Genomic DNA, 27,047 nt, shown 5'->3' on the forward strand with positions numbered 1-27,047 from the left:
ATGTGCCGATTTTCGTGCTGATTTACATCTATATATCTTCCAATATATATTTGTTTAATAGGGTTGTTTTTATTAGAGAAATTTAACGCAAGTAATGCTTCTTGTTCAGATGTTTCTCTTTCTTTAAGCGTTTTAAACCTGACGATTTATGGTAGTTGCTAGAATTGATACGACCGTGACAACTTTAGGAATAATATCAATAGCACTGCCAGTTGTATATGTCACAATATATATATTATCGGAAAACAAGTTTTTTCATTCCGTTTCATTTGAATATAAATATCCTTCGAAAGGATGATGAATACAGGCTTATACACCTTTCAAAGCGGCATGCAAAATCTACCGCAGGTAGAAACTGAATACAAATTGATTGCACTTTTGTTGTATTAATTGGTGGATTAATTTACATTAGAAATTATTTACTGAAAACGATTACTTTTTACTGTGATTTTAATTCATTCTACATTAAATTTTCAATTCCATCAAACATGTTACATGAATTGTAGGTTACGTTTAATTTTGAACAGAGAGAACAGGATTGATTGATTGTTGGGGTTTAAACGCTGGTTTTGAGTGCCATTTTTGGGCTATTTCGTGGCGGCCAGTTCCTTTTGGTGGAGGAAACTGGAGTACCAAGAGAAACCACCGACTATCAATTTGGAAACTGACAAACCTGGTCAATTAGGACTGAAGTCGAGTGCACCCACAGAGAGAATTTGAACTCACAAACTCAGGGTTGACTGGCTAGTGGTTATAGTAGTAAATACTTAGACAACTTGGTCACCGAGGCCCATAAAAAGAATTTGACATATGTAGTTGATATTATCTTCCTTTTTTAAAAGAATAATTTTTAAAAATGGGTCACAAACCCTCTTTAGCTCGCCTGGGTCGTCGTCGTTAGAAAACTTTTAAAAAAATCTTCTTTTACACAACCGGACCAAATTCGACCAAACTTGGCCACAGTCATCATTGGGTAAACATGTCAGTTGATCCCGTTTGCCGACCAATTCAAGATGTCCACCATGGCTTAAAATAGCTCATAGGGGTAAAACACAAGTTTTGATTATTATCTTGAAAACCGATATAGATTGAAAGATATCTCGAACATTTGTTTTGCGTTAATATTTCCACGGTAATGCCCGTTGATATATCATAAATAATACCCGTTGATATATGATAGATAGATAGATAGATAGATAGATAGATAGATAGATAGATAGATAGATAGATAGATAGATAGATAGATAGATAGATAGATAGATAGATAGATAGATAGATAGATAGATAGATAGATAGATAGATAGATAGATAGATAGATAGATAGATAGATAGATAGATAGATAGATAGATAGATAGATAGATAGATAGATAGATAGATAGATAGATAGATAGATAGATAGATAGATAGATAGATAGATAGATAGATAGATAGATAGATAGATAGATAGATAGATAGATAGATAGATAGATAGATAGATAGATAGATAGATAGATAGATAGATAGATAGATAGATACATACATACATATATCAGCTTCTCCTCGTTGGAATTTTTGCTCTTGAATGTCGATTTTTACCATTTTTTGTCGTTTTTTTTTTACTATCATCTTGAATAATATTCAAGACAAATTGACACATTTAATGATAAAGATGATTAGCAAGATCTACAGGTTACTCATTTTTTTCCCGACATAATTAGAAAACACCCTATCAGACCTAGAGTGGTTGCAAAATAAAAATTACTTTTTGTACCTCTTTTGTTTTTGGGCGTAAAGTTATGAACAGAAAGAATCTGAAATCCGAATAAAATTAATCAGCAATACAAAACATTTTCGTCATCAATTAAATTCTATTCCTCAATGTTGGAGTTTGTACATAGAAAAATAGTGATTTGACTTAACATATCAACAATATAAGGATGGGGTTTAGAAACGGGGAGATGCGAGGCTCTGCCAAGCTTTTTCCCTGCTTCGGGTCATATCCTAATATCGTTGACGTGTCAAGTCAATACACTATTATTGTCTTTATACTTTAATCCAGAAAAAAACCACATTTTCAATTCTTGTTTATTGTGTTTAATGGTTATTTATTTGATTTAAATATTGGGAACAAAATCCCTCATAAAAAGGCCTCACATCTGGCGGTGAAACTTACAACACAATGAAATGAACATTATACTGCACTCGTTCTATTTGAGCAGTCAAAATGCGTTGACCGTATATTTCTATGTCATATACAGTCACTCGCCGCCGACCTGATATCACTTTTCCTCATGAATATTTAAATAGAAATTGTCCAAATTATGTTTAATTATTCATACGACCTCTTCAACCTGTTTTTGTTTTTATGTAAACAACGATGCGTTTAACGACTCGAACTTGTTTCTTTTGCAATTTTCGGGAAAACATATTTCACTTTTTAATATTTTTTTGTTTGCAACCTATAAATCATTATGTTTTATGTTTATTGTTGATATTTTAGTCTGCAACGAATTCGATCACCATTAATTGCGGTAATGATGTACATTTCATCGTATTTTATATTTCTCCGTCTGTGTGATATGAGGCCTTTTAAAGGGGGATTTTTCCCAATATGTAAATAAAAAAAATAACATTAACACAATAAACAACAATTGAAAATGTTTTTTTTTAGATTGCAGTATAAAGACAATAATAGTGCATTGACTTGACATATCAACGATATAAGGATTCGGCCCGAAACGGGGAAAATGCTCGGCACAGCCTCGCATTTCCCCGTTTCTAAGCCTCACCCTTATACCGTTAATATGTCAAGTCAATGCACTATTATTGTCTATTTACTATTCTAATTGGTGGTGAACGAATTCGTTTATTAAGTATGACCTAAAATATCAACAATAAGCATAAAACATAATTACGATTAATAGAATGCATACAAAAAAAATTAACAGGTGAAATATGTTTTTCTTACAATTGTTAAAGAAAACAAGTTTGAGTCGTTACTGGCGTCGTTGTATACATTGGAAACAAGGACAGCTTGAAGCAGTCGTCATAAATGTTTAAATATTTTTCCGGCTCTACTATTTAAATATGCATGAGGAAAAGTGATATCGGGTCACTGACTGTATATGACATATAAAGAAATATACAGTCAACGCATTTTGACTGCTCAAATGGAATGAGTGCAGTATGAATTGTTGAAGATGTACATTAACCTACGTGAAGATGCTCATGATAGCATCTAAGTTCAAACTAGAAGCAGCTGAGAAGATCATTATCTAAACCCCACTCCCCTCCCTCACACCCCAAACCAACGAACCCACAACCCCAGCCCAATCTTCCTGAATGATGTTTTTTTAATTGATTTTGTACACTGGGAGCATCAAGGACTATAATATAAACAGCACAGATGGGTCCAAATCTAATTTTAATGCATAAAAAAAGGATATAGGACAAAAAATATAAAGATTAGAGAGCAAAGGGCAAAAACAAATTACGAAAAGAGAAACAATTACCGAAACATAAAAAAAAATCGGATATGAAATACACACACAAGGACTGTCGTAAAAGCATTATTGTATAATTGCTCATATTCTGATCGATCTTGCCTCGCTTACATAACAATATCGTAGATGTTATTTGATAAAAGGTAGCGTCTTATAATGTTTTCTTTTTAGTGTACAACATCAATTAAAAGAAAGTTACATGTATTTCCTATTTACATAAAAGATATAAAGATTGTTATTTATAAGAGAAAATCTTGCTTGTACGTTAAATAGAAGTATATTGTGGTCACATATTTTTTGTTGGTTACGTCATAGCCTTACCTGAATTTGTAATTAAGCGTAACTTAGAATTGACATATGTGGTAACATGTAATGTAATGAATGTACAGTCAGAATTAATTAACTTAAATAATTTTACATTTACGAGAAAACATAACTTTATATCGAAATATTACTTATAGGTAACTCAATATCAATATATACGTCATCAAACACTGTGCAACCTAGATTAAGGCTAATCAACTCAAACAAAATCGTGTTGAGTTCTAAAATGCTTTTTATAGCAAAGACGAGAACGTCACAACGGATTGGACCTCCCAATGCTGACTAGACGGAGTAGTGATTTATACATCACATCAGCGGACAGGAGACGTCGCTAAACTGACCATATTTCTATGCCCCGGTCAAGACTACTCTAACAATACTGAAGAGACACTCAGAAACGTAAATCGAGACTATAAAATGTCACAAAGAAAACGTTAAACACAAAACGTCTGAAAACTAGAATGAACTGTCACAGTGTGTTTCTGATGGATTGATTATGTTGACAATCACCAGACTTACATAGATGTGTCAGTCACATGTCGATGAAAAAAAAACTTTAGAAGGAAAATGAAAGAAATTATAGTACCAAAATATAACGTATGTAAAAGAAATGTATTGTGATATAATGTTTATCGTAGAACCAGACATATTATGTGCAGTACAATTCATCATCATATATTTATGTTGTACAAATACTCGCTTTTGCAAATTTGCAGATTTCACGTTGTTGCTCTGATATTAAGAGTAATATGTATACATACATGTGACAATTCTATTGTTCGAATTTGATATCTTCTAATGAGCGATCATCACTGATGGTTTATTCTTATGTATTCAATTTCTGATGTAAGTAAACTATTCGTATTGTTGGCCTTTTTCTAATTCCAATGTAGTCAACATTTTATTATTTCTTTTCTTTTATGTGTATTACTTTATGTCAAAAAAATGAATAAGTAGGTGTTTAATATTCATGAAAGAAGAAGAAATGCAAATGATGTGCTGATGGTGCTAACTGCAAAGTTAGCTTATCTTTGTAAGGTCTACACAGAATATAACAAAACAGTAATATAATGCAATTAGAAGCCGTATATCCTATAAAACCCAATATCCTCCAGCACCATTCATGAAACACATCATATGAAACTAGTAAATAAAGAAAACGAACCCAATTTATGAAAATTACAGCAATCCTTTTGAAAGTAAGAAACTAGTGTCGAAATACATCCGTAATAAGGTTGGCTGGGGCGTCTTAATTAAAATTGGTATAAATCTTGATAATTTGACAAGAAGAAATATTTTTTTTTATGCTTTCTTTAGAAATATAATATAAAGTATTGGTCACCGTATTTTTTTTTACGCTACAGGTTGTGCAAAGTTATATGTTTTGATTATGCATGGAAACTCACATTTTGTGTGATGAAACGAACACTTTTTGATAGAACTTTTAGACAAAATGTCAGAAGATAGCTCGATTAACATGCTTTCAGATAAGAAAAAGAAAACATAGGTTCAACGAACTTGTTTTCTGGCTACATAGGTAAATTCACAACACTTTCTATTATAAAAATTACTTTATCTGAATTATCTCCCCTTATTTTGCAAAGCTGAGGTTTTTTTTAATCAAACACAATTATGGTGTTTTTGAGAAATCACAGCTGTAATTATTATAAAACACACAATTTTCTATATTTAAATCAAAAGTCTTACACATAAATTACATACTACTCTCACAATTTGCACATTTCATCAAAGATCTACCCCAACGTTATTTGCTACTTCAAAATCCTAGATGGAGGGTGATACCCAAGGCCATTTGAAGAATTCTAAGCCTTACATTTTATTTGGTGAACGTTTTGACCTGTTGTTTATTCTTTGGTTTTCTATGTTGTGTCATGTGTACTATTGTTTTTCTGTTTGTCTTTTTCATTTTTAGCCATGGCGTTGTCAGTTTGTTTTAGATTTATGAGATTGACTGTCCCTTTGCTATCTTTCGTCCCTCTTTTTAACAACGTGTTATCATCTTCTATTATTTGTCTTTGTAAATTATACATTTTACCTGTAAGTTTATTTTAAAGGAGGGACGAGATAGTGACACTCATAGATTGAGAATTAACTGACAACACCATGGCTACAAATTAAAAACACGAACAGACACATAATAGTACATAAGAGTACATAATAAAACATAACACTACCGACTAAGATACACGCCCCCCCCCCCCCACATTCACACATATATACTACCACCACCATCACCACCACCACATCACAGAAACTTGGGTTGATCTCAGGTGCTGCGGAAGGGTACGCAGATCATGCTCTACGTGGGTCAAAATCCATAATGGACCTTGAGTAGTGGAACTCATATGACGTAATTAAAAAACATATTAGTCCGCTATACAATGGGTATGTTGCGATTTAGAAATGCACATAAATGAACAATAAGAACTGTTTTATAGTGCTTATGTGATGAGAAAAGAAAAATGTAAATTTGACATTGAATAAATTATTAGAATAGACAAATTTTTTATTGAATCTTATGATCAGAAATTTGGGATTAGTTCATGAGGAGAGTGACATTTTTCACCATCTTCCGGGGTCCAGCAATTTTTGCGATAACAGTAATCGCACTTACCTTCCCGAAAAATTTACCAAACATGTATAAATGTACCAGATTCGATATGAGCCACCATACATATTCACGTAAACGATATGGAATGAGCAAATAAGGAAAATCTTACCATTACCGCCTATGGATAATTAATTAAAGATGTTGCCCACATGTGGCACCCGTCGTGTTGCTAATGTTATATCCATTTGACATGGCTCTGGACTTTTAAATCTTGTCATTGTATTATTATGCTATGGTAATTTTTGGTATTATTTTCTTTCATTTGGGACAATGACTAATTGTGGTTTGTCTATATTTCATTTTGTTTTTCTTTGTGGACATATTTGTTTGAGTTTATATTGATTGAGATTATAATACATTGTTGAAGATGGGAGTTTTTAACAACCTTGACTAGCTATACAGCCCGCGCACGGACGGCTGACTCAATTGTTGACTGCTATAGCCCTATTTATGATAGTTTTAACTATAAGGGAGCAACCATTTAACTTCAAGGGGGGTTATATTTTTTTGCTTGAGTTGATTGCAAAGCGAGAACATTTTCACTTCGTTTGTCAACGATATCAACCAATTTAGTGGTTTAAATATTTGCAAAGAGATTTGATAAACGTTGCGGTGACATTTGTCTTTGTTATACTTCAGCGTTTCTGTTGTTTCGTTATTTTCCTTTTCTAGTTGATGTTGTTCTCTCGGTTTTACTTTGTAACCCCGGTTCGTTTTCTCACAATCAATTTATGAACAACAGTATACAACTTCGGCCTTAATTAGATCAATCGTTTCTAAACAAAAACAACATTAATATTGTATGGGTAATATTTTCTTCTAAGTCCACTTCTCTTCCCCCTTACAGCATGTTTCTGTAATGTCAATAACATTGAGTTGTCTGCTTTAATGGTACGAATTTTAGAAATGGGCATCATAAATTTTAATTCCATTAAACTGCTTTATGAAAATTCAGACTTAGCAGTCATTGTGTGTTTGATCTTTTGTTGTTTGAAAAACAAACTTTTCTCCGCGGTTTTCTGCTCTGCGGTCTGGTTGTTGTCTCTTTGAAATGTTTCCTGTTCCCTGTTCCCATTCTCAATTCTTTTTAAATCTTGCATGAAAATGACGCTATCGTTTTCTTGAAATTTCGATTTTGAAAATTGTTCACTCGCTCTAGTTATCAGTGTTTTACTTTATTCTTTAAATTCTTGAATAGCTGTGTTGTGTCTCCCGGTAACAGTCTTGTCTTTTGAATATCGTTATTAAATCTAAAAAAATCATTCGGTCCGATTTTAGGGTAAGCAACTTGATATGACCAACGGTGTATATACTTTTGGCGATATCTTAGATAAGTGTCAAGTACCAATCCGTTATTGCGTTAGGCCTTTTATTTGATAAACTTTAAAATATTTGATAGAAGCAATACAACAAGTGCCACACATGGAGCAGGTTCCGCATACTCTTTAGAAGCTGTGATCACACCTCCGTTTTTGGAAGGGTTTGTCTTGCTCAGTCTATTGCTTTCAATTTTGGTGTTTTGTATTTTGTTGTTTGTCATTTGTGTGTTACTACCATGGAGTTGTTAACTATTCATTATTTTATGAGTTTAGATATCACTGTGATAACTGCCGCCGCACTTTTGTGAGTCGTTAAAAATTAAGAAATATAGCTCCCTCGTGTAAATCTCGATTCATAGTATGGGTTTAGTTTTTATATTGATTCTTTTATTATTGTCAGCTCTTCTATATTTGTATTAAGTTTTGGGTTTTCAAATATTTTTTCATCGAGCAATAATGCTGTCAACAAACGTCACACAATGTAAAATGATCTCATTGTTGAAGGCCGTACTTAGACCTATAGATGTTAATTTCTGTGTTATGTTGGTCTCTTGTGGACATTTCTCTCATTGGCAATCATACCACATCTTCTTTTTTTATATGTGTACATATATTCAAATCATACAGTCTAACAAATAAGTTAATTAATTTTCTTTAAACTCGGACAAATGCATAATTCTTTGTCATTTATATATTGCAGAGGACTTCAAAGCGCTTATTAAATGAACGGTATTGTCCTGTGAAACTCTTCAATAACACCATGGTCGAAATAAATTCTTTGGCCACTCTCGTCGTTTTGTACTATCACAAGTTTTTCTTATTAATGTTATTACCGTGTAATCTGAATTCAATGTTTGATCTGTTGCTGTCTGGAGTTCCTTTAGAAAGCAGTTTCCCTTTTCTTTGATTACATACGCACATGTTGGTGAAAGTGATGCGTGCATACTTCAAGGACTTTGATCGCTGAGTATTCCGTAAAATCTCACACTACATGGAAAACACTGCACAATGTTTTCGAGTCCAATGTAATAAAATCCAGCTTCAGCTAATCCATATATGTCAATATCAGTTTGACCGTTTTTACTTTCATATGAATCGAAAGTTCTTATTCGGTATCGAGGTCTTGAAATTTGTCTTTTAATTTCATCGTCTGTTAAATTACTTCTAACATATCTGCATGTTGGGTATCTGGCTGCATGTGTAGCTAGAGGAAATCCTTTTTGACGAATATTTGTCAATACACATCCACAATAAAACCAACGCCCTGTTTCTCCAAATCCCGCGTAAAAGAAGCCTGCAGCGCTAATACTTTAAACACATTCAGAATTTTCAACTTTCCATGTCTCGGGATGTGAATCGATTCTTTCTTGTATATTTTCAAATTGTGGCATACACGGTTCTTTACTTGATTCTATAAATTTATTCAGCAAAGTAAAAGAAATACAAGGGTAAATGTCAAAACGAAATGGTTGTTCTTCCGCTTGGAATTTTCCTTTCACAGTGCATGCGACTGACCAATCACATCTTGATAAAGTTAAAGATGTGTCAATCACAGAAGCAGCAAAGGCACCGATATCTTCCTTAGCTGATGTAAGGGTTTTTTTGTCCTTCTTTCTCATTTACTGTTATTATAACTGACGAATTTATGTTACGTAAAAAGCGGAATTCTTCTATCAATGTTGGTGTTTTATATACATGATAACGATCTTGATATTTTAAATACTCGTTTAAATCAATTTGTAAACATAGTTTGTCAGCAACCACTAGCACTCCTAGAACATCTGTTCGCATATTTTGAATACATAATCCTTGACACATAAGACTGTCTATTAAATTTCCTTTGCTCAATATATGTGTATAGCTTGGTAAAACTAATATCAATTCAGTAATTAAATCATCGAGCCATGACTGTTAATCCGTTCTTATTACTGCTGTGTACTCTAAAATTTTGAGTTTATCTACGTGAAGTATTGCATACGGTATGAATATTGTTATTATATTTTCTTTTGTTATTCCGTCAAAAATCATAGACATAATGTACTAAAGTACATTATTTCTTGCAGAAGAATGTGAAAAGAGGAATACAGCTTTCTTTACAACTGGAGCTAAATTCCTATAAACCTGAAGCATCTGTTTGCCGGGAGTATCACTCAGTCCATAGCAAAGTATGTTATTGTCCGTAAGTTTATCTCGAATTAACTCGCAGGTATTCCCGTCGTCTGGGTCATAAATAAGTAAAACAACATCTGACGAAGAACATTTTACTTTTTCCAGTTCCATGTTTGTTGAAAACTATTGTTTGATAATAAAATTGTAACTTTAAAGTATAATAATACTTTCGTATTTTCCCCTGGATTAATTTAAAATCAACCAGGGAACAATAACCATAGTGACCTAACTGCTTATAATAAGAAGCACCACATAACACATTCAGTTTCGATGGAAGTCCGTGTAACTTTATGCTATGTATTAAGCGTTCACTATTGATATAATGGTCTATTCTTGTTATCTTCATAAAAGCATCTAATAGAAAAAGCATATATGTAGAATATTCCAATCTGTTGGGGTTTTTTCCGGTGACGTAAATATATATTTAGAATCTCGAATAATGTCGTGCTGATAAATCAATATAACATATGCACAGGAATTAAAGCATAAAAAAATATAAACAAAAAACGTGTTTACAATCATGAATTATATATACAAAAAGATTCAGCATCCGTTCCATTTTTGTCAAATTCTTTAAATTTCAGTTTCGGACAGCAGTTGGTTGAAATGTATAATTTACGTTGATTTCAAGTGACAGTCGGTATTTAGAAAAAAACACCATTATATGGATCAAATCATTAATTCTATTTTTAGTTTGAATTCAATGTCATTTAAAGATCATAATAATCATGGTTTATTTGTATTGAATATAAACTAGACGTAACAACTATTGTATAATGCTGGCGAAAAACCAAACATTGTCCAGGTTATATTAATAGACTTATAAAATAGTCTTTGTTTTGTCATTCTATTGCTGATGTACTATTGTAGAAATTTTGCATCAAAATGTGGAAGATATTTCTATCGTCATTTCGTAGTCTCCTAAGATATATATTTATTTAGAAACTACGTCTTTGCAACCGCAGGAAGGGTACCCACAAATGCGTCTAAGAGCATACGCAATGCATAATAGGCGAGTGACTTATTTCAAAAAGACGCTTAGTTAACGACTTTAATGCACCCACCTAACACACGGCTGTATTATATATCATTCGAAAGCTGTTAATCTGTACTTTCTATTTTGCCCGGTCGTAAAAAAATCGTACGGTGCAATTTTTGTTAAATCAAGGTCAAAGGTCATGAAAAAACATTCCAATTTTTGCGATTACTAAATAAAACGCCATTTTCTAATTCTTGTACCATAAAATTTTCCAAAAGATCATATGAACTTGATGGAACATGATACATAATTTCCAAATCAAACAAAAAATAAGAGATTCGATGCGCAAAATTTCCCGAAAATTGTAATTTATCACAAATCCTAAAAAAAATGAAAAATTATCCAAAAAGCAAAATATATCTTGGGGAATCGATATTTGTATGCTAAAAAAATAGATAAATGTATATGTTTTAGGTGAAGGAATATTTGTTTTGTAATTTTAAGATGCAATTATTAATTATTTTTGATGGAACAGCCTTCTATTGAAGTGTTTGCAGTTGCCTAAAAATCTGCCATCTGCAAATAGCGTTCATTTTGTTAATCTATGTTAAAATAGTACATCGCTAATTGTGAATATCAGGGAGAAGAATGATTTTCCTTAATGAAAGAAGGGGTATTTAAAGTAAGAAAAGAATATATGCGCGGTAATTGAGGTTAAAATATGTTTTTTTACGAAGTCAAACTTTTTTACTTTTTGTAATCATGTTTAAATGCAAACATTACTTTGCGACTAAATCGTAGGCAACATTGAAATAAGTAACCTTGTTAAGAAACACTTGGTTGTCTCAAGCGGGATGAAGACGAACTAAATAAAATGCGGCTGTTTTTTTAAAATCGTGTTATAGTAAGTCATATTAAATGTGTTTAGAAGTTTAATCGCTTTAATTATTTAAATAAAAGATGCTTTGAGCATTTTCTACATAAGCTTTAAAAATACAAATGCATGTCATTGTGTATGTAAAACATTATAAGCAGTTGTGAAATAACAAAATGAAAAAGTTAAATACCCTTCTTGACCTCATAAGATCATTCGCTGTTTTAGGCGTGTTCGTTTTCATGGTATGCTGTGTTTTTTGGACTGTTGTTCGTCTCTTGGACTTTAATTTTATTTTGTTCATGGTTTTAATTAACTTTATTTGATTCATGGTTTGAGATGTTGATTGTCCCTTTGGTATTATTTTACTTTAAAGACATTAACTTGCAGTAATGAAAATCGGCCAAAAAATCACCTCAAAGTAAAGTGAAGAAGATTAACACAATAAGACAAATATCCGCGAAAATAACTTAATTTGCTCACGGTGATATATATATAGAACAAAATCGTTATCATGATACATTTAGCTACACTGATCTATAATTTTTAAACCTTTTACTACTTGAATAGTGACGAAATATATCAAAGGGACATCAAACTCATAATTAAAAACGACCTGACAAAGCCAAGCAAAAAACAAACAAGACAAGCAACAGTATACAAAACACAACATATAAAACTACAGATTGAGTTACACCCCCCCCCCCCCCCCCCCCAACAAAAAAAAAATTTGAGTGAACTCAAGGGCTCCCAAAGGGTAGGCAGATCATGTTCCACATGTGACACCCGTCTTAGTTTAAACATTTTTATTTATAGTGGATTGGGAAACAAGTTTTGCAACTTAAATTAATCGCTTTCCACTTTGCGGGTGCGAGTACTGTCTTGTAAGCCTGCTCTTTTTCGAAATCTACAAAGGTGTGTTTAACGTGCAAGAGATATGGCGCTCTTTTAACACGGGTCAGCCAGTTATCGTCCCCTTCCGACGGACTTTCATCGTTTCCTCAAGACCATACTCACAAATGGTGTCAAGAAAGAGCCGAAAATTCAGTCCCTGAAATTTTCATCACGGAACGGGAATCGAACCAGGAACCTTTGTGCTAGTAGTCCGATGCACTAACCACTACACCACGGCTCTCTTTTTCCCGTCTTGTGGCTCATGTATTTATAAACTCGGTGCCAAGCCTTATTCGGTTGTTGACATTCACGGCAGAAATGGCAGCAATTTGGTTACGACGATGGAACTTATCAGTCGTCATCTGGCGAAACAGATATCTCATAATTGTCAACCAACTCGTAATGGCGTCCATGAAATTTTCAAAGGGATGATTTCAACTTTGCATTTGAACTCTGGTTTAAAACATGTTTAAACCACCATTTTTCTTCAAATGTCCTGTACCAAGTCAGACATATTGGTATCGAATAATCTGTTTCTTTGTATGTTGGCGTTTGTTTTTGTAGCAGTTCTGTGTTTCTGTTATATCGTTGTGTTCCTTTAATAGTTGATGCGTTTTCCTAGTTTTTGCTTTGAGACCCGGATTTATTTCAGTTACTAGTAAATCGACTGATGACTATTGAATAGCGGTATACTATAGTTGCCTTTATTTCAGAGGAGTTGAGGCTCAATGAAATCGGTCTCGTCCTTTAGTAGTATAGATATGCAGGCGTTGCTATAATGTTGTTACATAAAAATGAAAAGTTTATAATTTGGTAGTAAGGGGTGTTTTTATGGGTTGTTTTATGCTCATCTCTTTTGTCGTAAAACTTGTTCTCAACCAACCCTCATCATCGATTTCAAGATACGTGATAGAGTAAACTATATCTGTTGAGTATTTTATTTTCAATTTCAATGGAAAATACGAGTCCAACATTGTCCCAAATTTTGCACTATTCAGTGAGATGACATCAACTATATAATGGAAAGTGAAGTTTCAAGATAATGATAGCTTCTTTTCAGTCGTCATCAGAAACTCTTGCATGAAGTCATCCTCGTATGAAAAATGAACTAGTCATTCAAGCTATTCAGGAAGTCTAGCTGTAACTAGAATCGTTGCGTATTAATGGATATTTTTTCTTCAAAATTATTCTTATTTGATGAATTAATGCATGTAAACAATGAACAACGCAATTTAATCAATCAAGTAGTCAAGTTTTATAATGTGTTTACTAGTTTTTTGAAATTCTTTGAAATTTCAATTTTCATCAATTTATTTTCTATTTATTTTGGTCTAAATTTTCAATTCACATTAAATAAATAAAAGGTCTTTTCACTACATCAATATTTATAATGAAGCTTCAAATCAAACAATTAGAAAAGTCGAAATATGTTTATTTCAGTCTGGTAGTTACAATGCAGATTGCAATCTCTTAGTTTCACCCCCTATATTTCAAGCAATAAGATGATTCGCGCACATATTTTTTTTACTCTAAATTTTTCAGATTCTTAAGAATTTGTTTATTAAATCTTATATTGACCACATACAATGTTTAAATAGGAATAACTGCTTAAACGCTGTTTTTTTCGCAGATGGCGGTATTTTGGGCAAATGTATGAGTTGTTATGATTTGCTGTTTGATTAGAAGTAAGCATAATTTTAGGAAATTTTATGATGTCAAAAACTTCTTTGATAGTCATTACAGGGTTTTACTTAGTTTTAATTGATTAGCATTTCCACCAGAAAAAAAAATTTGGGTTTTCACACATTTTTTTAACTTTTACTCGAATTTCAGGAAACATGTGCACTCTGTCAAAAGCACGATTTAAATATTAAAAAATGCATTTGAATAATGACTGTTAATCTCTCTGCTAAAAGTTTAAATTGTTTGCATATGTGTATTTAGTATATACAAGTCATATTATGCAATCAGGCTGAAATCTTAGAAAATATGCACTTATTCGTCCTTGGCCTTTGATCTTGATTTGACGGAAATTGCACCGTACGATTTTTTTACGACCGGGCAAAACAGATAGTACAGATGTGTAGCTTTCAAATGATATATAATTTAGCCGTGTGTTAGGTAGGTGCATTAAAAATTTAATTTTATGGTTAAAGTCACTCGCCTATAAGGGACAATGAAATAAAATACACATCAGACAAAATCGTAGTTAACAGTTGATACACTTAAGAATAAGTCACTAATAAAAACAGCAAAATATACGATAAAATCTAAATATTCAAGGTTCACAACAAAATACTTGCATACGCAAATCACAGATTTTCCAAAATCGTACTCTGTAAGTGTACATTTCCCTCAATTTCATTTTACTAAAAGTGTCAGTATGTTTACCAACATTTGGATCAACATGATAAATAAATTTGAAACTATTTACCACTCACTGAAATTTCTAGTTTGGTATGACATTTTTGAAATCGTTATGGAACTATCTGGCATATATACTAAATTTAGTCCTGGTATCTATGATGAGTTTATATACCACTATGAGATTTTTTTTTAAACATGATTTTGATAACAATCAACCTTTAAAGAAAACAAACAATATATTCACACTCTAAATTAGGATACGGGGTGCGTGTTGCTTAGTCTTGAGTTTTTCACGTTGTGTCTTGTGTATTATTATTTCTTTGTTTGTCTTTTTCTTTTTTTTAGCCATGGCGTTGTCAGTTTATTTTCAATCTATGAGTTTAAATGGTCCTCTGGTATCTAACGCCTCTCTTTTATAACTTTTTAACATCTGTATACTACTGTTGCCCTTATTAGATCAACAGGTTTCAAACAAAAGCAAAATATAGTATGGTTAATTTTTCCTCTTAAGTCCACTTTTTTGCTTTTTCAATTCTTAAACTGTTTTATGACGATAAAATCTTCATTGTGTGCTTGATCTTTCGTAATTTGAAAGGCAAATTTCCTTTATCGGTTTTCTGATGTTTTTTTTGTTGTTTTTTTTTTTGTTTTTTGGTCGAGTTGTTGTCTCTTAGACTTTGACACATTCCTTGTTCCCGCTACTCCATCTGTAGCATCTGCGTTCACCTCATGTTTTTGGTAATGGTGTAATTCGTATTGCTCAAGGTTCGTGATTTCTACATTGTGTATTCCGATGTGTTGTTTGTCGTTTTGGGTGCTTTTATTGACACAGAGTTGTCAGTTTGTCATTGACTTATGAGTTTGAATATCTCTTCGGTTTCTTCTGATTCTCTTTTGCGAATCGTTCAGAATTAAGGAATATAGCTTCCTCGTATATAGCTCAGATTCACTGTGAGGGTTAAGCGTTTAATTTGATCCTTTTTGCTTTATAAGCTTTTCCACGTTTGTACTACAATTTTGATACTCAAACATTTTGTCTTAGGGTAACACTGATGTTGAAAAACGTTAGACAATACACATGTGAATATATATTTAAATTATTCAGTTTAACAAATACGAGTATTGCTTGTCTCTAAACTCTTACCAATGCAGAACATATTTTTTAGTCACCTGTATATTGCTACAGACTTTACCATGCTAATAAAAAGTATTGTTCGGTGAAACTCTTTAATGTCACCATGGCCGAAATAAATTCTTTGGCCACTCTCGTCGTTTTGTACTATCACAAGTTTTTCTTATAAATGTTATAACCGTGTAATCTGAATTTAACGTTTGATCTTTTGCTGTCTGAAGTTCCTTAATAAAGCTATCTCCCTTTTCTTTGATTACATAAGAACATGTCGGGGAAAGAGATGCGTGCATACTCCAAGGATTTTGATCGCTGGGTATTCCGTAACATCTCACACTACATTGAAAACACTGAACAATGTTTTCGAGTCCAATATAATAAAATCCTGCTACAGCTACGCCATATATGTCAATGTCTGTTTGACCATTTTTACTTTCATATGAGTCGAATGTTTTTATTCGGATATCAAGATTTTGAAATTTTTCTTTTACTGCCTCGGCAATTTTCGACTTTTCATCGTTATTCTTGAACCCTGCTATTGCTTCTGTTATTTCATCGTCTGTTAAATTACTTTTAGCGTAACTGCATGTTGGGTATCTGGCTGCATGTGCAACTAGAGGAAGTCCTTGTTGACGAATATTTGTCAATACACATCCACAATGAAAGCAACGCCCTGTTTCCCCAAATCCCGCGTAAAGGAAGCCAGCAGTGCTCATACTTTCAACAGATTCAAAATTTTCATCTTTCCATGTCTGTGGATACGAATCAATTCTATCCTGTACATTTTCAAATTGTGGTAAAATTGGTTCTTTAATCGATTCTATAAATGTATTCATCAAAGTATAAGAAATACAAGGGTAAATGGCAGAGAGAAATTTTTGCTCATCCGCTTGAAATTTTCCTTTCACGGTGCATGCAACTGACCAATCACATCTTGCTAAAGCCAACGATGTGTCAATCACAGAAGCAGCAAAGGCACCGATATCTTCTTTCACAGATTGAAGGGCCTTTCGTCGTTCTTTCTGGTTTACAATTATAACAACTGACGAATTTATGTTCCGTAAAAAACGGAATTCTTCTATCACCCTTGATGTTTTATATACTTGATGACGATCTTGATACTTTAAATACTCATTTAAATCAATTTGCAAACATAGTTTGTCGGCAACCACTAGCACTCCTAGAATATCTGTTTGCATATGTTGAATACATAAACCTTGAAACATAAGACTGTCTATTAAATTCCCTTTGCTCAAAATTTGTGTATACCTTGGTAACACTAATGTCAATTCAGATACTAAGTCATCGAGCCATGACTCTGAATCCGTTCTTATTACTATTGTTTGTTGTAAAAGTTTTAATCCATCTACCAAAGGTTTTTCATATGGTGTGAATACTGTTATTATGTTTTCTTTTGTTATTCCGAAAATAACCATAGACATAATGTACTGAAGTCCTTTATTTATTGATGAGGAATGTGAAAAGAAGAATACAGCTTTCTTTACAACTGGAGCTAAATTCACAAATACCTGAAGTATCTGTTCACCGGGGGTATCATACAGTCCACGGCAAAGTATGTTATTGTCCGCAAGTTTTTCGCGAATAAGATCACACGTTTCCTCATCGGCTGAGTCATTAATGAGCAAAACAACATCTGTCGTCGAACATCTTACTTTTTCCAATTCCATGTTTCGTTTAAAAATGTCGATTAGTAGTTATAAAGATATAAAGATACTTCAGTTTCTCCATTTTGAACGACTAAAATACAAAATAATTCACTGTTTTAATGTTAATGAAATGTTGTTTATCTATTACACACAAAAATATGACAAGTTTTAAGATAATTAGTAATTCAATTATAATTCAATAGACTACAAATTAACAACACTTCTGGCTGGAAATTTTATTTCATATGCACCTCTTATTGGACAGCACTGGACATTTCACCACAACAACCACATATTGGACTTAGTTTTAGTGAAACGTAATTTTCTTTGTCCTCTGAAATGTGGGTGCTCAATGTTCTTTAACTTTGTAATTTGTTATGGTTTTTACCTTTTTTGATTCCAGCGTCACTGATTTTTTATTTTTTTATTATTGTATTCGAATGGCACGCCCGGCGTATAAAATTGTAAGCCTTGTTTCTTTGACGAGGTTTTGTCAATGTCACAGTTATCATTGACATGGCCATCTTTATAAAAGAACTGTTTAGAATGATTTGAATTGATCGAATTACTTAGCATTTCAATCCAGGAATAGATTTGTTTGGTTTTGCTTCCTTTCAGAACTGTTATCCTCAATATATTAATGTTTTATTAGCTGAACATTTTTTTATATTGCCTTTGTAAAAGTCAAAATGATTTCAATTTACTCTGGGGCAAAAATGTTTTAAATTTACCTGCTTCGATCGATCTTTATCATTCGAATAAAAATCAAATATATCTTCGAGCAAAATGCATTTCCACTTTCTTTCTTGAGAGTCCTGTAAACATCCATTAAAATAGAGTTCTACATAAATGTCGAAAACAAATTAATATCATACTTTCACGTTGACCAAATCACAAGTTTCACATTGAACATCGCTGTATACAATTGAAAACAACTCTTAACTTTTTAATGCATATTTCAATATATTGTAACTTATTTGACCATAAAGATCATTATATATTAAAGATTTGGTATGAGTGCCAATGAGACAACTTTTAACAATTATAACTACACCATTTAAGGTGAAAGTACGGTTTTCAACACGAAGCCTTGGCTCACACTGATCCGCAAGCTATAAAGGGTCTTAACAATTACAAGTGCACAACCATTCAAACAGGAAAACTAACAGCTGTATTTATATATAAAAAACTATAAACGAAAAACACTTATTAACAACATCAACAGACAACCACTGAACATCAGATTCTTGACTAGAACAGGTGCAATAAATTGCAGCAGATTTAAACGTTTTGATAGGCGCCTACCTTCGCCCTCACCCGAAACAAAAGTCTAACAACATAGAAATTTAGGTGTCAATCTCCTTAGCAAGGAAAACAAACCCATTGAATTGTGTCAATCTTAATTACATTGTCTGAGCAAACAACGAAACGAAGTTGACAAGCAAGGCAGTCAAACTCTTGATTTGCATGCTTTATTATTTTAACTGTAACGAATAGTATTGCTGGGTATACGTGTACAACAACTGCCAAGTAAGCTGTTTATCACAATATTCTATATAGAAGGTGTTACTCAGTTTTATATTATAATGTTACAGTGTTTTGTAAATCTCTTTTGCATTGATCAGATTTCAAGTTTCGGCCAAGTTATGATCTTCAACTTTTTTAAAGTAATATAATAATAATTCTTTTTAGTTACAGACGATGATCATGTTTTCAACACTTGGATCTATTCATTTTGAACTAGAACCAGTATAGTTCGCGCGTAAAATGGTTCTCTAATCCTTCTAAAGCTTCGCACCGTTAGTGTAGCGATAAGTGAAGTAAGCTGGTTCTTGGCTGACTAATACACTTTGTTCATAGAGTGTAGCGTAATACAAGCGGATTCCAGTTTATAAGTGAACACAATATTGCGCGTTGTAAGTTTCGTTTATAGTCTGTGTAAGTTTAAACTAAAATATTCGGTGATCGATATTTGTGTAACAGACTCTACGTTTTATCTTCAATACATAGTAGTACTTGTATATGTGTAGGTTATTCCAACCTGTTGGTGTTTTCCGTTGAATGACGTCAATCTATTTATAGAGAGATAATATCCAATAATGAAACGTTCACAAATCAATATAACACATGTACAGAAATTAAAATGAACAAAAATGTTAACAATCATGCATTAATTTTTTGGATCAATAAAGATAAAACATGCTTCGGATTTATCATTGGCTAAACCATTCAATTCCTGTTTCAAACACCTATTAGTTAAAATAAAATAACTTACGTTGATCCCCAGTAACAGACCCCATGGTATGGATCATAACATTATTCTATTTATAGTAACTGTTTCAATTCAACGATTCAATATCATTTAAAGTTAACAACATTTGTTTGTAGTAATAACAAATAATTGTCGGAATCTAAATCTAACGGTTATGTAACAGCTATTATACGGGTTGTATTAATAGAAATAAATACATTTTTCATTCCATTTGCTGACTTTTTTTGTAGAGATTTGGCTTCAAAAAATGCAAAAATATTTTTATCGTACTTTCGAATTTTATTTACAAAAAAATGTTATATATGAAAATAAACATTAAACGTAAAACACCAAAACATACGTGGTATATATCATGTAATCTTAATGTTTCTACTTACTGTATTACATAAATACACGAAACAGTGTATAGCGCGGTAAATTACACGTGCGTCATAGGTAATTATAAATGGCTATTTTAAATCCATTGTATGAGCCTTAAGCTATTGGAATAATTCCTATTTTAAAGGTTAAAATGTCTAAACTTAAACAACTGTTGCTAATCTAAATGAATTAGAATTAAGACTTAGACAGAAACAGAACTTACACTAGTAGGCTAAATTATTTGTAACTATCCTTAGTTTAAACAATATTTATTCAGATAAATACACATTAAACAATATTATACAAATGAAATAATATTAAGGATTCAGTTACAAGCAATTTGCTTTTACAAATCTGTCTCCTTTAACAAAAATATTACACTTATAATTTTTGAAAAATACATAACTATCTTTCAATTCGATATACGTACCAGAACCACTATAAGTACCAAAAAATTTGTAAGTAAAATATTGAATAATGGTGTTTTTGAGGTTGAAATATAACCCTAAGGATTCATGAAATCAAGATTTGATTGAGGAATAACAAAAAGCTCTTTAAAACAGAAAAGAAGCCCCAACATAACAAAATGCAGATGTCGTTCTGTAGGTCCTTACATCAATATCTGAGAGTTCTAAACAATTCTTTCAGGGTAAGATTTGATTATTATGGATCAGATGGCCAACAGACATAGTGGTCCGGTTTACAAGACAACATAAACCAAACGAGATACAGCAACCATTTACAAAGATGTTACAGTCAAGGTCTTGATTATTTTATTCCTTCGGGTTTTAATCTAGTTTCTATGATCTATTGGTCTACCTTATATGGTGGTCCGGTTAACAAGCTTTAAGCTATATCTTGCTCTCTAAACTTGCCAAACAAAAATGTTATATATAAGTTCCACCTACAATGAACTTAGCACCACGGGCTACAGATCTTGTTTTCCTTTTCTGTTTAATTACGACATTATTAGAAGCTCGTGTCCATGCATTTGTTTGTACCCTATTTTTTTATGCGTTTGTAGATTATCAAGACCTAATAATCAAAAGCATTTTAAAAATCCATTATTTGTACATTTGTTTGTTTTGAATTCTCCTTTGATTCCTTGTAGTTATGACATTTGGAACATATCCGCTATCATATGTTAAACGTATATTCCATGAACATAGAAGAGATCTACGATGATCCAGGATGTTCTCTTTAGCAAGTGTCATTAGGGTATATGTTTAGTTTCCAAGTTAATTTCCAATACCTTATTCATTTACCATGCAGCCTATTTAATTTGATTTACTCCTACATGTGTAACAAAAAAAAACATTGTCTTTCGGAACAACAACATATTTGTCATGGAGGTAGGAGGAGTGTTTTGAAACATTTGGGTCTTTGAAGATTGCTAAAGCATGGGTATTAATAGACCCGTTCAGCTTCGTAATTCTGATATGTACATGTATCAACGACCTCACGATTGTAAATCAATAATACAAAGTATTAACGTCTTCTTTTTTGGCGGAGAAGTGTAATTGACAATGTTTAGGTCACTGACAATATCGTTACCAGTCGTATTACAAATGAATGGGGAACTAGCAAGGTGCAATCAGGAGGTTTAGACGTATAACAATATCTTCAATGTACTGCCAGTATTGTTGCCTCTGCTTTTGTGTATCTGATGTATTATTTGTTTTTATTCGTTCCTCATGTTGTCACTAGATCTACCAGATGTGTTCATCTTTTTACAAAGTCTGTCTCTTGTTTTCGTTATTTTTTTGTTTCACCTGTAATCCATGTTTTTTTATTTAATGTAGTGAGTTTTTTGTGCGGAATATGCTCATCAACTTGTTCGTAAAGTTTTGTTTTGAATTCTAGCCAAAGTTCTTCAACAGTGTTAGGGTTTGTTGATGTGTTTTTACTCTATTGTGTTCAAGTTTTCTTGTTATTAATCTGCATATTGCTAGGAGTCTTCTTAAGCTTAGATTGTGTCATTTTGAATTCCATAAAGACTATGTCATGTCATGTTCTGAGATTCCAGACATGATTTCAGTTCATGTAACCTTGTAAATTTGAATTTGTAATCGAAAGCTTTAGGGTATTGTCCTTCCTTTTGGAATGTTCAACTATTTGTACCACGCCATCAAATGATGATGATATTTTGATGGGTATATTTTATTTTCATAGTATCATCTTTAGAGATTGAAATTTACTCTAATTTATATTTTCGCATTTTGTATTTCAGTAGCTCTCCTAACCGATGTTTCAAAACACTTAAGCCTTATTCATTGGATAATTTGGATTGTAAAAGGATAATATATAGTGATCTTCTACCCTATATTTCAACTTTGGCCAACACTATTTAAGATTTATCAGCAGTTTTTAGCTCTTCCACGTCATCGCTTGTAAAGTCTGATTTAGTTGTAATGAGTATATCATCACCCCCTGCTGAATTTCTTGTCTTTTTTAAGTTTGTACACTTCAAGGAAAATTTTGATATATTTGAAAGTTGACATATTCGAACTACAAACGAACAATATCCGGTTTAAATTAGTGCTTTGTATGATATTTTGAACTAGATGTTGTTTACTTTTGATTATCTGAAAATTTAGGTGAAAATGATATATATAAAACGATTTTCTTTTAATTTTAATGCAATCGACATTATTGAATATGTTACATGCATGGTTGTCATTTTTGATGTGGTTCATAAGTGTTTCTCGATTTTTTTTATAGATTAGACCGTTGGTTTTCCTATTTGAATGGAATAACTAGTCATTCGATGGTCCTTCTATAGCTGATTTGCATCAAGTTTCCCCTTGTTATATGTACAAAATGGCCTATCTCTATTATACAATATATCTGTAGTTTTGATACAATTGAAGTTTGAAAAGTTCGTACACAAATGGCCAGAGAAGGGGTCATAAACCTTTATAATTTCAAATTGAAACACCCCACATTATTTTCTGAGAAATCAAAAGAAAGAGAAAGAATCATTTTAATTCGACGAGATCAAGAAGGTTTTCAATATGAAGATATTACAAACGCCATAGTATATACGGTGGTATTGGATTATTAAAAGTCAAACTTCTCCAGTATTCCTCACAGACAATCCTTATACCATAAATATCTGCTCTTTGTTGGGTTGTTGTCTCTTTGACATATTCCTATTTCCATTCTCTTTTTTTTTTTTAATTCATCGTATTATGAAAACGAACATTTGTTGTGTACTATAGATAAGACTTAAGGCTCTCAAACATGAACTCAAACTGCCGGGTTTATCGGTCGAACGACTAGCCGAGTAACCGGTTAGGCAAAACTGTACGATTTGACAACACTAATATTAAGCCCATATAAATATATTAGGAAATTATTGTGCTTTTTTATCCCTTTTTATCCCATCCCGTTTCGGTTTGAGCCATAGATAAATAAGAAGATGTGATATGTGACAATGAGACAACTATATATGTTACAATTCTAACAATTGTAACATAACTCTCTATCCGAGTCACAATTTGTAAAATTAGACCATTATAGGTCAAAATATGTCTTCAACATGGAGTCTTGGTTATAAAGGGCCCCAGTGTAAAACCTTTCAAACGGGAAAACCAACGGTTTAATCCATATCAAGATGTACGTAACTAGTGGTGAAGTGTCGTGGAAAGGGATAAATAAAACCAAGGATAAAGATTCCTACGATTTATAAGAAATTAAATGAATACATTTGAAATTAATGTTATTTCTTTTGAATTTATTAGAGTGTTAAATCAAACTTTCCTCCGCAAGTTAAACTTTATCAAATCCTTCTCTTACTTTATCTATTGTTTGAGCAAGTCGGCCAAATTAAGACTTTAATAGATAAAAAAAAAATCACATGGTAAAAATGCACCGCATATACAATACGAATGAATCTTTCTACAGTGAAAATGAAAGTATAGTATCATTTTTCGACAGTAAACATGACTCGCATCAAGAAAGCATCATAGTGGAATTTAGTTCAATATGAAAAAACTGAATGACAAAACCTATTCTACGTTATACAACTTTAATAATTGTGTTGAAATGAACATTTTTCTGCAACAACATCTTACCTGCTAGTTTTAAATCACCTGCACGATCTGTTCGTGAAATGTCCTAAATATTCACCTCTTTCGGTATATATTTCACAGCTGGATGGCTTTAGGCGCAACAAAACCCCGTTCGCATCTCTTACATTGTGCTAACAAGTATTTTTTATTTCTAAACATATACATTTTAACTAATTTTCTTCAAAAATTATAAAAAAAGTCGTCTGTTTATTTATCATTCTACATCAGAAATATATGGCATATACAGTGAAAATGATATTTTAGGATCCGCACTTTACATATTACACTGTAATGGTTAACTTTTTTAAAATTGTGACTTGATGGAGAGTTGTCTCGTTGGCACTCACACTACATCTTCTTCAATGTTTACATACTATGATACTAAACTAAGTCCTGCATGCATTATTTTCTAAAAATAAGTATACTTATTAAAAATTATTACGTATTATCGTCAAAAAATATTTTGAAATGAGTGCAAGTTGAGTTTGTTGCCGGGATTTGCCAGATCGAGACACATATATATTAAATAATTGATTCGGAGCACGTGGAAACGTGACATATAAGTTGAAAGAGCAATGATACTTTTTTGTTTATTTTGTATCGTTTTCTAAGAATCAATTATTCATATTTACCTTCCAGTGCAAGTTTGTTTACATTCTTTCATCACGATTTCCCTCTCGCATTTGCGCTCTGTAGTGACCGAAAATCTGACAAAAGGTCTTGTAGTTAACGTTCACAGGACACAAATCAACAAATAAGTGTCCTTGAAGACAATAATTCAATTTTGGTGGGGTTAGTGTTGCTTGGTCTTTGGTTTTTATGTGTTGGGTAGCACTCCACAGTTAGAAAATAAAATTAAAAATGAGCCACAAAACGTTTTATCATCTCCTATTCCTGGATTTCTGATACTTTAACTGTTTGTGTTGTACATGTGCATATGTATGTAATCAGTATCTTCCATAGATTTGATTTTCAAAAGTTAAAAGGGTGAAAAATAATTAATTGTACATGTATGTGTATCCATGGCAACATACTGCATTTATTTACCATAAAATATTGCAAAAAGGGGAGTAAACATGTCACATATCCCCCCAAAATTTCGATCATACTAGAATTTCAATGCCTTTGAGTGATACTTTTTTAGAAACTGTTAACATTAAATTTCCTAATGATCAAATAAAATTTGGGTGTCTGTCGCCTCATTTTTTCGTAAAATCTAATCACAAAGTTCGTGCGACAAAAAGTTGGAAAAAAACATTACAATAATTGCCGGACTAATGTATGGTATGGACATACAAATACGGACTGTCATACAGAAAACAGCCTATACTACATACATTACATAATCTTGATGTTCACATAAACCCAATACAAAGGCTATTTTAATACTCAGCTATCCAAAAATGAATTTTATTGCACACTAGCTCTCCTTGCACACTAGTGCTTCCTTGTGTCTTCTGTACTATTGTTTGTCTGTTTTGTCTTTTTGTTTTTAGTCATTGCGTTGTCAGTTTATTTTCAATCTATGAGTTTGACTGTCCCTCTAGTATCTTTCGTCCCTCTTTTACAATGGTTTTTTTTTTTGTTTTATTTGTACGTATATGTGTAGACTGGTGTTGTTGGTTCTTCAAAAGAAAGATGTATTGTTCCGAATGAAAATAACTCAAAAAAGGAAATATGAATTCGTTTAAAACTAATAAGTACATCATCAGCAGGGAAAGGTCGGTTGTAAGAGATTTCTTCATTAAAACCAAGGGTCGTTTAGTGTATAGTGTAGGAAACAGTGCACACGTATAAATTTCCGCGATATCCATAGGGTCAGTGTGACTGAAGCGTTACTTGGTCTTTTAATCCAATTTACCTTGATATATAAGTACCTGTTCAACTTGTGTAAATAAAAGATAAGGGTAACAAAAAATGATACTTCTTTTAATATATATTATCAGAAAAAAACAAAAATAACTGTGTTTAATTACAGTAAACAGTAGTTATTTAAAAACAAAATACGCATTCTAATGGCTGAAATAGATAACCGGATACAAATGGAACGGCAGAAAAATAAATACCATTTAATAAAGGGAAGAAACTTTATTTCAATATGCAACAATACAAGATTGATATCAAGTGAGTTTCAATTTTACTGAACAGCAACGGAATATGTATACCCTTCGTCTTCTTCTATAAGTTTCTAGCGATCCTTCAATTATTGAAGATTATTCGCCGGGCGCCGACTATAAAATTAATAATTTACTGCAGCAATAAGTTTTTTAAACTAGTCTTTGCAAATCCTTTGGATATTTTTTTCCATGTTCTTCAAAGTCTAATCTTTTCGATATTTTTACCACTGATGAATACATCATCAATTTATTTGGTATAATGGACTTTATTTAGTTATGTTATACACAGTACAACAAGACTATCTACACAACAAAATAAGATTTAAATAAGTGCATCAAACCATGCATAAGCGATTCGTATTCATCCCAAAACATGAGACGCAATAAT

The 27,047-nt window shown here is 32.2% G+C and overlaps 1 protein-coding gene across 2 annotated transcripts; it reads right to left on the reverse strand.

The window, feature by feature from the left end:
• Positions 1-16,116: 16,116 nt before the first annotated feature.
• Positions 16,117-20,673, reverse strand: LOC139493440 (uncharacterized). 2 transcript variants are annotated; one of them, XM_071281840.1, is made up of 3 exons: positions 20,487-20,673; positions 18,569-18,652; positions 16,117-17,928 (listed from the first exon to the last, which is right to left on the reverse strand). In XM_071281840.1, exon 3 carries the CDS (start codon positions 17,856-17,858, stop codon positions 16,275-16,277), a length of 1,584 nt encoding a protein of 527 aa, XP_071137941.1. In that variant the 5' UTR covers positions 17,859-17,928; positions 18,569-18,652; positions 20,487-20,673; the 3' UTR covers positions 16,117-16,274. The 2 variants fall into 2 exon arrangements, with proteins under 2 accessions (XP_071137941.1, XP_071137940.1); XM_071281839.1 differs by lacking the exon at positions 20,487-20,673 and adding an exon at positions 20,113-20,465.
• Between the last annotated feature and the right edge of the window lie 6,374 nt (positions 20,674-27,047).

The sequence above is a fragment of the Mytilus edulis genome, chromosome 10 (assembly GCF_963676685.1).
Source record: "Mytilus edulis chromosome 10, xbMytEdul2.2, whole genome shotgun sequence".
Taxonomy (NCBI): Eukaryota; Metazoa; Mollusca; class Bivalvia; order Mytilida; family Mytilidae; genus Mytilus; species Mytilus edulis.